The sequence below is a fragment of the Cherax quadricarinatus genome, chromosome 39 (genome assembly GCF_038502225.1).
Source record: "Cherax quadricarinatus isolate ZL_2023a chromosome 39, ASM3850222v1, whole genome shotgun sequence".
NCBI classification, from domain to species: domain Eukaryota; kingdom Metazoa; phylum Arthropoda; class Malacostraca; order Decapoda; family Parastacidae; genus Cherax; species Cherax quadricarinatus.
In genome coordinates, this window is record NC_091330.1 from 18,839,568 (window position 1) to 18,854,909 (window position 15,342).

Here is a 15,342-nt window from a genome sequence, read left to right on the forward strand (position 1 = left end):
AACAGAGTAAAGTCTGAGGCGGCTACAGTGAAAAGCTCTGTTATGCAAGGCACAGTTCTCACTCCAGTCTTGTTCCTCATCCTCATAATGGATATAGACAGGGATATAAGTCACAGTGCCGTGTCTTCCTTTGCAGATGACGCCCGAATCTACATGACAGTGTCCTCCATTGAAGACACTGCAAGGCTCCAGGTGGACATCAACCAAATCTTTAAATGGGCTGCAGTAAACAATATGAAGTTCACCGATGAGAAATGTCAATTACTCCGATATGGTAAACATGAGGAAATTAAAATTTCATCAGAGTATAAAATAAATTCCAACCACTGACCTAGAAAATGCACGGAGAACCTTCACGGCATGCATTTCTGAGATAAAACACCTCAATTACTGGGAACGATTGAAGTTCCTGAACCTGTACTCCATGGAATACAGGCAGGAGAAATGCATGATTATGTACACCTGGAAAATCCTAGAGGGATTAGTACCAAACCTGCACACAGAATCACTCCCTATGAAAGCAAAAGATTCAGCAGACAGTGCAACATCCCCCCAATGAAAAGCAGGGGTGCCACTAGCATGTTAAGAGACAACACAACAAGTGTCAGGGGCACAAGACTGTTCAACTGCCTCCCATTATACATAAGGGGGATTACCAGTAGACCCCTGGCTGTCTTCAAGCAGACACCGGACAGGCATCTAAAGTTGGTACCTGACCAGCCGGGCTGTGGTTCATACGTTGGATTGAGTGTGGCCAGCAGTAACAGCCTGGTTGATGAGGCCTGGTCACAGACCAGGCCGCAGGGGCATTGATCCCCAGAACTCTCTCCAGGTAAACACTGAATGTTAAGACTCATTCTGTGCTGACCAGGCATCTCAGGCTAATCATGCCAAATTTAGAGGCAGGAAAAATATAACGTTGATCTACGTTTGGAGCACTAGGGGTAACAACGTAGATGTGTACGAATGGTATATAATACTGACAAGATGAGATTAAGACACATGTGCAACATCTGGGTATCTTTATTGTAGACGTTTCGCCATCCAGTGGCTTTATCAATACAAATTCTAGGACATAACTTGAAGACAGTAGAACTATGTACAGAAGATGAGGTAATCAGTCCCTCAACCTAGGAGTAGGTGCGAAGAGCACCATAGTCGTGGAGATTCTGAAGCAGAAGACAGGATCCTGGCGCTTATAGGTTGAGGGACTGATTACCTCATCTTCTGTACATAGTTCTACTGTCTTCAAGTTATGTCCTAGAATTTGTATTGATAAAGCCACTGGATGGCGAAACGTCTACAATAAAGATACCCAGATGTTGCACATGTGTCTTAATCTCAACAACGTAGATCTACGTTTGGACAGTTAAGGGGTTAAAGGAGGGGTTTAGGATATTGGCAGTTTGGAGAGATGTCTAAACTGTCATATCTGAGTGCCTCTGCAAAGACAGTAATTATGTATGAGTGCTGGTAAAAATGTTGAATGATGAAAGTTTTTTCTTCACCCTGCCTCAGTGGGAAGCTGCCGATATGTTGAATAATAATGTATGTACAGTGGACCCTCGGGTAACGATTTTAATCCGTTCCAGAGAGCTTGTCCTTAACTAGTTCTATCATTAGCCGAATTAATTTTCCCCACAAGAAATAATTGAAATTCAATTAATCTGTTCCTGCTGTCAGGAGGCTTGACAGAGGAGTACTTCAGTATGATGTTATCATCAATTCTACAGCTTATTTATCTATCACAATTCATCTAATATGACATAAACAATATTAATAACAGAAACATGATATATACTCTATAATGAATAAAATATGTCATAATGTATGCAAAGATAAGTGATGGAAGTGTTGTTGTTGGGTTTATAATGGCCACTGAGAGAAGCCGTACAGGCTTCTGCCACCACCACTATCCACAAACAATGTATGAACATAATTTATAAATAAGAAATATTTACATTTTAATTTATAAATAAGAAATATTTGCATTTACCTTGGAGGAGATGTTAGTTTAATTACATAGTTAGTTTGATGGAGTGCAGCAGGCATGCAGGGAGTGTAGCAGGTATGCTGGGAGTGTAGCTAGAACATGCACGGAGTGTAGCAGGCATGCTGGGAGTGTAGCAGGCCTGCAGGGAGTGTAGAGCAGCAGCAGAGAGTGAGGCAGCAGCAGAGAGTGAGGCAGCAGCAGAGAGTGAGACAGCAGCAGAGAGTGAGGCAGCAGCAGAGAGTGAGGCAGCAGCAGAGAGTGAGGCAGCAGCAGAGTGTGTGGCAGTAGCAGAAAGTGAGGCAGCTGAAAGCCGCCGCCACCACCACCACTGGCCACCACTGTGGCCACAGAACAGAACAGAACAGAGGACTCACAGGTAAGGACCCACTAGGGGTGAGGGGCAAGTGGGGACAGCTTGAAGAATAGTCGGTGAGAGGAATGTCTTGAGTCGAAGAGAGAAGAGTCAGGACTAGACCCAACAGCTAAGCCTTGGAAGCAGACGGAAACAGCAACACAAAAAACAGGAGAACACTCAGTCATCTGGCTGGCAAGCTATCTGCATCTTGCATTTTTGATGTTGATTGGCGGCTGGCAGAAGCTGGAGGCGTGGTCAAGGGAGGCTAGCTTCTTGATTGGTCAGGTGTCGTTAAAGTGTGAGTCAGGAGTTACATCATTTCTTCAGTGTTGGAGGTATTCCTTATGTTGAGCAGTTGTTGGGAGGAAACCATGAGTAGTCTTGTAATCTTGGGTCGAAATGCTGGGTCGGCTTGTAACTGGTCAAAGATCATCTTGAGTGCTGTGAAGGAGCAATGGGTTCCTTTACGATTTGTAAACTTGACTGTTCTGTCGTGTAATTTCTCGTACAAAGTGTCGACATTCATGGCGGGTTCTTGGTCAGGAGTCGTATAAAAAGTTATATCTTTCCAGTGCAGGTATTGATCTCGGTGTTGATCTTCTGTATTAATATGTCGAGTGATGACTGGTGAAGTTTTTGTTGGTGGTTGCAGCATTGAAGGTTCATTCAATGTTGGTGTCTCCGCTACAGAGTGTATAGAAGACTGTGGTGGAATCGTGGCTTCTGATTGGTCCATTTGTGTAGTGGTGAGTGGAGGCGAAGGAAAGATATTTGTGCCGCCACGATGAGCCAATCGACGAATAGGAGGCGTGGTGCTGTCTTGGATGTTATCAGGTGAATGTTGATGTGGCCACAGTGATCACGTCTTCACCTATATATACATCTGTCTTGACCACACCTGTGGTTACATATGTGACAGCCTCACCACTAAGGTGTGGGGTTATGGACTGGGAAGATACTAGAGTGGGAGATTAAATGGCGGATGCTTTCTGCCACTGCCAGCATCACCATCACTCACCATGTTATGGCCTATTTTATTCATTCTAGAGTATATGTCATGTTTCTATGTTATTAATATTGTTTATTATGTCATGTTAAATGAATTGTGATAGTTAAATAAGCCGTAGCATCATATTGAAGTACTATTTTGTCATGCCTCCTGACAGCATGAATTCCCATGGAACGAATTAATGGCGTTTCAATTAATTTAAATGAGGAAAATTAACCCAGCATATGAACAAATCAGGATACGAACAAGGTCACGGAATGGATTAAATTCGTAAGCAGAGGTTCCACTGTATATATATATTTATTTATTTATTCATTTATTTATTTTATTTATTTTTTATTTTATTTACAGTGGAACCTCACTTTTCTATGATTGGCTTTTCGATGGCTCTTTTTGCTGAAATTTTGTCCCAATTTTCGTACATCCACTCATTTTTCGTAGAGTTGATAAACGCGTTCACCTGCCCGTGCCCACACAAAGCATCCCACGTGTTCTGACTCAGTCTGGCTTTGATTCTCATTGAGTGAGCATTACCCCACATGTTCATCCGAAACATTTCATAATAAACCATTGTTTTTTGTGCTTGTTTACTGAATGCGACTGCTAAATAAGCCACCATGGGGCCCAAGAAAGTTCCGAGTGCCAGCCCTTTGATAAAAAAAGCAAGAAACACGATAGAATTCAAGAGAGAACTCGTAGAAACGTATGAAAGTGGCGTACACTTGGCTGATCTCGTCAATAAAAGACAAAGAAGGGAATTAACCCCGGATAGGGCCTTGATATCTGAAGTTCTTATGGAGGGGGATTCCCCTTCCATACAGTAGCCTCTCCTCCCTCTCCCCTCCTCACCGTCTTCCATACGCCAACAAGGGTCTTCAATAAAGGTAAAAGTGATGTTAAATGTTCATTTATCCATTTCATTAGTCATTTATATTTATTTCTCATTGTTTTCTGTATGTAAAACTATAGTTATTCTCTATAAAATGTATTTTTTGTTAACATGGATTAATTAGATTTACATTATTTCTTATGGGAAATATTGCTTCAGTTTTTGTACAATTCTGTTTTCATCAGACTTTCTGGAACGAATTAATCATGAAAACCGAGGTTCCACTGTATTTGTTTTGATTCAGTAAGACTACATAATACATGCAGATTTACTTCTTGCAGGCATCAAAGGTTTGCTCAACTCTGAGATTGGAAGAAATGAAACTCAGGACCGAAGAAGAAAAGATAAGAAGAGATAGAAGTCTTCTAATTAAAAAATTGGCATCTGTTATTGCTGGTAAGTTTGTATCAGTCATCTTTCTTTTTTCAAGTCTGTATCAGTTGTCTCACTATCTGACTGTTAAAAGTGTAGCTATGTTATATTTAATTTTTTTTTTATACCTTAACAGCTGTCTCCAACCAAGGAAGGGCAACCCAGAGAAAGAAATGTGCTCACCATTTTTCATTCAGAAGTGTTTTGACACATGATTATTACAATCATAACTCAGCACTAAACCCGAAAGGGTCATACGGTGTGTTTTGATGTAACACTTCAGATTACCCTGTGACTGCAACATCCCCACTCCTCCAGGACTCAGCTCCAGATAACCGGTTTTCCTGAACCCCTCCATAAAAGTTACTTTTCTCATACTCTAACAACACATCCATTAAAAACCACTTGTCTCAATTTACTCCTATTTAGAACACTCACAAGTTTCTGCAATGTTCCCCAAAATCACTGCAGTTCATTTTACATGAAAACTAGTATAGGATTTTTTTTTTTTTTCAATTCTTGTGAATTTATTGTAAGATTTCATGGAAAGTCTTGTTAGTCGTTTACCATTATGTGCACCTTAGTCTACATATAGTACAGGATCCATGTGTTAATTAATGATTTGGTAGGTTGGTAGACAGCAACCACCCAGGGGAGGTACTACCGTCCTGCCAAGTGAGTGTGAAACGAAAGCCTGTAATTGTTTTACTTGATGGTAGGATTGCTGGTGTCTTTTGTCTGTCTCATAAATATGCAAGATTACAGGTACGTCTTGCTACTTCTACTTACACTTAGGTCACACTGCACATACATGTACATGTTTATTTATACACACTCATCTGAGTTGTCTTTGATTTTATCTTAATAGTACTTGGTCTTATTACTTTTCCTTTTATATCCATGGGGAAGTGGAATAAGAATCTTTCCTCCGTAAGCCATGCGTGTTGTAAAAGTCAACTAAAATGCCGGGAACAATGGGCTAGTAACCCCTTTTCCTGTAATAATTACTAAAAAGGATAAGAAGAAAATTGTCAAAGTGGGAAGTCTGAATGTGCGTGGATGTTGTGCAAATGATAAGAAAGAGATGATTGTGGATGTTATGAATGAGAAGCTGGATGTCCTGGCTTTAAATGAAACAAAGCTGAAGGGGGTAGGAGAGTTTCAGTGGAGAGGAATAAATGGGATTAGGTCAGGGGTTTCAAATAGAGTTAGTGCTAACGGAGTAGCAATAATGTTGAAGGATAAGTTATGGCAGGAAAAGAGGGACTACAAATGTATTAATTCAAGGATTATGTGGAGTAAAATAAAGGTTGGATGTGAAAAGTGGGTTATAGTAAGCGTATATGCACGTGGAGAAGAGAGAAGTGTAGAGGAGAGAGAGAGATTTTGGGAAATGTTGACTGAATGCGTGGGGAGTTTTGAACCAAGTGTGAGAGTAATGGTGATTGGGGATTTCAGTGCTAAAATGGGCAAAAATGTTGTAGAGGGAGTAGTAGGTAATTTTGGGGTGCCAAGGGTAAATGAAAATGGGGAGCCTTTAATTGAGCTATGTGTAGAAAGAGGTTTGGTAATAAGTAATACATATTTTATGAAGAAAAGGATAAATAAATATACAAGGTATGATATAGCATGTAATGAAAGTAGTTTGTTAGATTATGTATTGGTGGATAAAAGGTTGATGGGTAGGCTCTACAATGTACACGTTTATAGAGGGGCAACTGATGTATCGGATCATTATTTAGTTGTAGCTACAGTTAGAGTAAGAGGTAAGTGGGAAAAGAGGAAAATGGCAACAACAAGCAAGAGGGAGTTGAAAGTGTATAAACTAAGGGAGGAGGAAGTTCGGGTGAGATATAAGCAATTATTGGCAGAAAGGTGGGCTGCTGCAAGTATGAGTAGTGGGGGGGTTGAAGAGGGTTGGAATAGTTTTAAAAATGCAGTATTAGAATGTGGGGCAGAAGTTTGTGGTTATAGGAGAGTGGGTGCCTAGTTCATACCTTCACTGATGAGGATGATGAAGATGTTGAAATTAAACTTGACGATCCACAGGACCAGGCTAATTTGATGGGTGATGTTTTTTTATTATCACACTGGCCGATTCCCACCAAGGCAGGGTGGCCCGAAAAAGAAAAACTTTCACCATCATTCACTCCATCACTGTCTTGCCAGAAGGGTGCTTTACACTACAGTTTTTAAACTGCAACATTAACACCCCTCCTTCAGAGTGCAGGCACTGTACTTCCCATCTCCAGGACTCAAGTCCGGCCTGCCGGTTTCCCTGAACCCCTTCATAAATGTTACTTTGCTCACACTCCAACAGCACGTCAAGTATTAAAAACCATTTGTCTCCATTCACTCCTATCAAACACGCTCACGCATACCTGCTGGAAGTCCAAGCCCCTCGCACACAAAACCTCCTTTACCCCCTCTCTCCAACCTTTCCTAGGCCGACCCCTACCCCGCCTTCCTTCCACTACAGACTGATACACTCTTGAAGTCATTCTGTTTCGCTCCATTCTCTCTACATGTCCGAACCACCTCAACAACCCTTCCTCAGCCCTCTGGACAACAGTTTTGGTAATCCCGCACCTCCTCCTAACTTCCAAACTACGAATTCTCTGCATTATATTCACACCACACATTGCCCTCAGACATGACATCTCCACTGCCTCTAGCCTTCTCCTCGCTGCAACATTCATCACCCATGCTTCACACCCATATAAGAGCGTTGGTAAAACTATTCTCTCATACATTCCCCTCTTTGCCCCCAAGGACAAAGTTCTTTGTCTCCACAGACTCCTAAGTGCACCACTCACTCTTTTTCCCTCATCAATTCTATGATTCACCTCATCTTTCATAGACCCATCCGCTGACACGTCCACTCCCAAATACCTGAATACATTCACCTCCTCCATACACTCTCCCTCCAATCTGATATTCAATCTTTCACCTAATCTTTTTGTTATCCTCATAACCTTACTCTTTCCTGTATTCACCTTTAATTTTCTTCTTTTGCACACCCTACCAAATTCATCCACCAATCTCTGCAACTTCTCTTCAGAATCTCCCAAGAGCACAGTGTCATCAGCAAAGAGCAGCTGTGACAACTCCCACTTTGTGTGTGATTCTTTATCTTTTAACTCCACGCCTCTTGTCAAGACCCTCGCATTTACTTCTCTTACAACCCCATCTATAAATATATTAAACAACCACGGTGACATCACACATCCTTGTCTAAGGCCTACTTTTACTGGGAAATAATTTCCCTCTTTCCTACATACTCTAACTTGAACCTCACTATCCTCGTAAAAACTCTTCACTGCTTTCAGTAACCTACCTCCTACACCATACACTTGCAACATCTGCCACATTGCCCCCCTATCCACCCTGTCATACGCCTTTTCCAAATCCATAAATGCCACAAAGACCTCTTTAGCCTTATCTAAATACTGTTCACTTATATGTTTCACTGTAAACACCTGGTCCACACACCCCCTACCTTTCCTAAAGCCTCCTTGTTCATCTGCTATCCTATTCTCTGTCTTACTCTTAATTCTTTCAATAATAACTCTACCATACACTTTACCAGGTATACTCTGCAGACTTATCCCCCTATAATTTTTGCACTCTCTTTTATCCCCTTTGCCTTTATACAAAGGAACTATGCATGCTCTCTGCCAATCCCTAGGTACCTTACCCTCTTCCATACATTTATTAAATAATTGCACCAACCACTCCAAAACTATATCCCCACCTGCTTTTAACATTTCTATCTTTATCCCATCAAACCCGGCTGCCTTACCCCCTTTCATTTTACCTACTGCCTCACGAACTTCCCCCACACTCACAACTGGCTCTTCCTCACTCCTACAAGATGTTATTCCTCCTTGTCCTATACACGAAATCACAGCTTCCCTATCTTCATCAACATTTAACAATTCCTCAAAATATTCCCTCCATCTTCCCAATACCTCTAACTCTCCATTTAATAACTCTCCTCTCCTATTTTTAACTGACAAATCCATTTGTTCTCTAGGCTTTCTTAACTTGTTAATCTCACTCCAAAACTTTTTCTTATTTTCAACAAAATTTGTTGATAACATCTCACCCACTCTCTCATTTGCTCTCTTTTTACATTGCTTCACCACTCTCTTAACCTCTCTCTTTTTCTCCATATACTCTTCCCTCCTTGCATCACTTCTACTTTGTAAAAACTTCTCATATGCTAACTTTTTCTCCCTTACTACTCTCTTTACATCATCATTCCACCAATCGCTCCTCTTCCCTCCCGCACCCACTTTCCTGTAACCACAAACTTCTGCTGAACACTCTAACACTACATTTTTAAACCTACCCCATACCTCTTCGACCCCATTGCCTATGCTCTCATTAGCCCATCTATCCTCCAATAGCTGTTTATATCTTACCCTAACTGCCTCCTCTTTTAGTTTATAAACCTTCACCTCTCTCTTCCCTGATGCTTCTATTCTCCTTGTATCCCATCTACCTTTTACTCTCAGTGTAGCTACAACTAGAAAGTGATCTGATATATCTGTGGCCCCTCTATAAACATGTACATCCTGAAGTCTACTCAACAGTCTTTTATCTACCAATACATAATCCAACAAACTACTGTCATTTCGCCCTACATCATATCTTGTATACTTATTTATCCTCTTTTTCTTAAAATATGTATTACCTATAACTAAACCCCTTTCTATACAAAGTTCAATCAAAGGGCTCCCATTAACATTTACACCTGGCACCCCAAACTTACCTACCACACCCTCTCTAAAAGTTTCTCCTACTTTAGCATTCAGGTCCCCTACCACAATTACTCTCTCACTTGGTTCAAAGGCTCCTATACATTCACTTAACATCTCCCAAAATCTCTCTCTCTCCTCTGCATTCCTCTCTTCTCCAGGTGCATACGCGCTTATTATGACCCACTTCTCGCATCCAACCTTTACTTTAATCCACATAATTCTTTAATTTACACATTCATATTCTCTTTTCTCCTTCCATAACTGATCATTTAACATTACTGCTACCCCTTCCTTTGCTCTAACTCTCTCAGATACTCCAGATTTAATCCCATTTATTTCCCCCCACTGAAACTCTCCTACCCCCTTCAGCTTTGTTTCGCTTAGGGCCAGGACATCCAACTTCTTTTCATTCATAACATCAGCAATCATCTGTTTCTTGTCATCCGCACTACATCCACGCACATTTAAGCATCCCAGTTTTATAAAGTTTTTCTTCTTCTCTTTTTTAGTAAGTGTCTACAGGAGAAGGGGTTACTAGCCCATTGCTCCCGGCATTTTAGTCGCCTCATACGACACGCATGGCTTACGGAGGAAAGATTCTTTTCCACTTCCCCATGGACAATAGAAGAAATAAAGAAGAACAAGAACTATTTAGAAAAAGGAGAAAAACCTAGATGTATGTATATATATATATATGCATGTGTGTGTCTGTGAAGTGTAACCAAAGTGTAAGTAGGAGTAGCAAGATATCCCTGTTATCTAGCGTGTTTGTGAGACAGAAAAAGAAACCAGCAATCCTACCATCATGCAAAACAGTTACAGGTTTCTGTTTCACAGTCATCTGGCAGGACGGTAGTACTTCCCTGGGTGGTTGGTGTCTACCAACCTACTACCTATAATGTATGGGAGAAAATTCTAGCCCACAATAACAGTCGTCAATTTAACAATAATCATTATCAGTTGGTAAATGAATGGAGAGATGAGAACTTGGATGACCTACAACCACTACCTTCCATCGATACTTCAACTCTTGAAGATACCCACCCGCTTACTAGACCTATTACATTACTAGAGATGAGTCAGGTTATTGGCAGAATGAGAAATAGAGCCCCTGGCCTCTCTGGAATAACAATGAAACAAATAAAGTACCTACCTAGAAATTGTAAACAGTCTTTGGTAAATATCTTTAATGCCATCTTGGCCTCAGGACATTTTCCAATTGTTTTTAAGACTGCTAGGATGATCTTTCTTAGTAAGCCCAATAAAGACATCCACCAACCTGGGAACTATAGACCTATATCTTTACTTGAAGTCACTGGAAAAGTTCTTGAAAAAGTCATTTCCAACAGATTGAACTACTATATGGAGTTTAATCACTTTTTTACTGAAAAACAGTTTGGCTTTAGAACACATAGAGGTACCAATCATGCAATAAATGTTATTTTCGATACTGTAGCAAGTCTAAAACATCAGGGCAATCTTGCCTTAATTGCCACCAGAGATGTTCATAAAGCTTTTGATAGCTTATGGCATGATGGCCTTATATACAAACTCATTGACCTACCAGACCATAACTGGACTTTTCTCAGATCAATATATAATTTCTTAACTCAAAGAAAAATCATTCCCACCTTTCATGGCAGGTCGACAGAGCCTTTTATACCGACAGCTGGTGTCCCACAAGGTTCTTGTCTAAGTCCAATTCTGTTCAACATTTATGTGAATGACCTTCCTCAACCAGAGTTTAATGATACAATTGTGACACAGTTTGCAGATGATGTTATTCATGTCGTCTCATCAACTCCGGTAACAGGAAATTACAAGTATGAGAGAGTCAGAAAAAATGAATATTGAACTTCGTAGAACAACTAATTGGGAAAAGAAATGGAGAATTACGACTAATCCTGACAAGGTCCTTGTTAGCACGATATGATGTTTTGCATCAACAATTGAAGATAAAGGGGGTATCTCCATCAGAGGTACACCTGTAGCCATTAGAAACCCTAACAAGATTTTGGGATATGAAATAGACAGGCTGCTCCACTCAACATCTCATGTAACTAAAAAGATCAGCATAGCCAAAGCCGGTCTTAACAGTCTCTTTCGATTCAATCAAGCCCCTCAACATGTCAAAAAACATCTGTATAAAATGATAATAAGACCAATACTTGAATACCCTTGTGTCCCAATGTCATTAACAACAACGACCAACATGCTACGGCTACAAAGGGTCCAGAATAGAGCTCTTCGCTTCATTACCGATACCAGGAGGAGAGACAGAGTTAAAATGGCAGATTTACACATACAACAAGATATTACTGCCATAAATGTACGCCTCGACACTCTAAAAAAGAAACAACTCTATTCAATGCAAGAACTATACATGCCAGATAGAGAACATCCTATACAAGTGGTAAATACCACAGATTATATAAACAATACTCCTCCTCACAGGACTCAAAGAATGACTCTCCCACAGAGGGTCCGTCGTTTTATACATAAAGATGATTACCATCAACCCATGATATTGAGCAACCTCCCTGATGAAGAAGATTGGGTAGCACCAGAACCCTTCTATGTATACTAAGAAAATCATCGCCCCCAATTAGGGAGACATCTTATATAACAATCTAATGTAAAAATTATGCTATTTACCATGGCTGGACACCACCTGTAAGAAGCCATTGTCACGTAATTCCATAAACTGGCCAGAAAATTATTGCCTTCATTGTCGCATAAATATCTGTTGTGCAATCGCAAAAAAAAGCAATTGCAACTTGTATAATTACTACCAATTCAGAGTCATGTACTTATATATCTGTTATATCTATGTGACTCTGATGGGTTAGTATTATACCCCTTAAAGAATATCTTATCATTTCACATACACTTTTTAAATTACACCAAAGTGGTTGGGCCACTTACCTTATATATCCTACCTCTCTCCCCCCTCCCACCCTTTTCCAATGTTTCTATCCTTACCCATCCTTCTTCCTTACCCATCTTACCAAAGCTCTGGTCATCATCATCATCATCAGAAGAGTGGGTGCAGGAGGAACAAGGAGTGATTGGTGGAATGATGAAGTAAAGGGTATGATAAAAGAGAAAAAGTTAGCTTATGAGAGGTTTTTACAAAGCAGAAGTGTTATAAGAAGAGTTGAGTATATGGAGAGTAAAAGAAAGGTGAAGAGAGTGGTGAGAGAGTGCAAAAGGAGAGCAGATGATAGAGTGGGAGAGGTACTGTCAAGAAATTTTAATGAAAATAAGAAAAAATTTTGGAGCGAGTTAAACAAGTTAAGAAAACCTAGAGAACGAATGGATTTGTCAGTTAAAAACAGAGTAGGGGAGTTAGTAGATGGGGAGTTGGAGGTTTTGTGTAGACGGCGAGAATATTTTGAGGAACTTTTAAATGTTGACGAAGAAAGAGAAGTGATAATTTCATGCACTGGCCAGGGAGGTATACCATCTTTTAGGAGTGAAGAACAGGATGTGAGTGTGGGGGAGGTGAGTGAGGCATTACGTAGAATGAAGGGGTAAAGCAGCTGGAACTGATGGGATTATGACATAAATGTTAAAAGCAGGGGGGGATATAGTGTTGGAGTAGTTGGTATTTTTGTTTAATAAATGTATGAAAGAGGGGAAGGTACCTAGGGATTGGCGGAGAGCATGTATAGTCCCTTTGTATAAAGGGAAGGGGGACAAAAGAGATTGTAAAAATCATAGAGGAATAAGTTTACTGAGTATATCAGGAAAAGTGTACGGTAGGGTTATAATTGAAAGAATTAGAGGTAAGACAGGATGTAGGATTGCGGATGAGTAAGGAGGTTTCAGAGTAGGTAGGGGATGTGTAGATCAAGTGTTTACATTGAGGCATATATGTGAACACTATTTAGATAAAGGTAGGGAAGTTTTTATTGCATTTATGGATTTAGAAAAGGCATATGATAGTGGATAGGGGAGCAATGTGGCAGATGTTGCAAGTATATGGAATAGGTGGTAAGTTATTAAATGCTGTAAAGAGTTTTTATGAGGATAGTGAGGCTCAGGATAAGGTGTGTAGAAGAGAGGGAGACTACTTCCTAGTAAAAGTAGGTCTTAGACAGGGATGTGTAATGTCACCATGGTTGTTTAATAAATTTATAGATGGGGTTGTAAAAGAAGTATAAATGCAGCTGTGATTGATTATACCCTCAATATGCACTCAGTGGACAAATGTGACATGCAGATTGGGTTTGCTGATTATGTTCACAAGAGTTATAGGTGGTACATAAAACTCTTTTTCATCTTCTGGACATTTCCAGGCTCAATGCTTATAATATGTATAAGATGAGGACCAGAAACAAACCATCATATGGCAAATTTTGTTTGTCTGTCATCAGACAAATAGTATTCAAGTACCAAGGAACAACACCTGCAATTGACTGCCCACTAAATTAACAACTACCTTCTCGTCTGAAGCATGGTGATCACTTCCTAGTAAAACTGCCTGCTACTGCTTTCAAGAAAAAGGCTCAGAAGAGGTGTTACGTCTGTGCTCACACAAAAAAATGCCCACAACAACACAGAGACACTCGTTTTATGTGTGAGGAGTGTAAAACACCACTGTGCATGACACCATGTTTCAAAGACTTCCACAGGCTGCATAACTTCTAGAAACATTTCCTGTGACTGCATATGTGTATATAAAATATAGAAAAATAGCAATAAACAACATTTTATATCGTTTGTGTGTGAAAACAACAATTATAAACAATATAAGGACAACAGTGTTTGTGGAGTTATTGTGTAGTAAATAAAGAGAAAAAACTTATAAAATAATGCTAATATTATTCTCACAGCCCATAAAAGTTACTTGGAAAAAAAATTAATAAATAATAGAAAATAGTACCTAAAAAAAAAATAATAATACCGGGTGACGGCAATCGGCGATGTTACCAATTACCGGGCATTTTCTGTCAACTTCACGCCTCCATATCTCGGTAAGTATTGATGGTAAAAAATTTTTGTTTAGCCTATAATGTTTAGAAAAAAAAAACTATCTTTTCATAACTATCTTTTCTCAGAGAACAAGTCTCTGAGAGGGCCTGTGGACCCTGAAAGGGTTAAAGATAACAGTAACATAAGATACTGTATGAGATGTAAAATTTACAATACAGTTCACTACCATGTATACATAAAATACAGCACATAAATAATTAAAATATATCAATAGAAGTAAATTATGGGAAAAAGAATTAAATAATGATTATACATTACATTACTGTACTATGTAGGTAGTTTATATAGGAAAGGTTTAACATTATACCCTACCCAGTATGTCAGCAATTTTCAAAGGTTCGACTTGCGTCCATTTTGACTTACTATCGGTTGGTCGGAACCAAGCTTGGTCGTAAGTCGGATGGTACCTGTACAGGTACACATAAATATAATTATCAGAGTACATATGAAATATGCAGTAACTTTAAAACACTTGAAGCAAGGCCCTACTGTACTGTAATTATCTGTTTATTGATAGATGAACAAGGCCAGCAGGTGTATGGAGATTTGCCCATATGTCTTCCTTCTAAACATGTATCGGCAAGTCTCATTATACCTGCGGCCTCTATTCACTTAGCAATAAAGGGTATCTTTGTGTTTAGCTGTTGTAAATTTCATCTCCAGGGAGAGGACTGATGAGCTCAAAAAAAAAAAAAAAAAAAAAAACACTGCTTAACTGTCTTAGCTTTCTTGGATTACTTGGGTTAATAATCCAAAGGCCTTCAAGAAGACAATAATAATTTTACCTATGCTTCATGTGAGTGAGGGGGACTAGGTGGGTGCACAAAGATCATGACAGCTTAATTTATTTATTTATTTATTTATTTCATGTCTTTGCAAACAGTACATTGAGTTTTTGTATTTACAATAGTGGGTTGCAATGCAAAGAGAGCCTCTATTATGCCTAGGCATTATGGGCCA

General features: G+C 39.6%; 1 protein-coding gene across 2 annotated transcripts in view; it reads left to right on the forward strand.

Annotated features, from left to right (window-relative positions):
• The window catches only part of LOC128696380 (uncharacterized), a 320,039-nt gene that overhangs the window by 182,260 nt on the left and 122,437 nt on the right, over positions 1–15,342 (forward strand). For both annotated transcript variants that reach the window (XR_011392930.1, XM_053787632.2), the window contains exon 14: positions 4,528–4,642. Coding sequence is in view for 1 of the 2 variants with exons in the window: in XM_053787632.2 (XP_053643607.2) it covers positions 4,528–4,642 (115 nt within the window). In the remaining variant the exon portion in view is untranslated. The remainder of the gene's footprint in view (positions 1–4,527; positions 4,643–15,342) is intronic.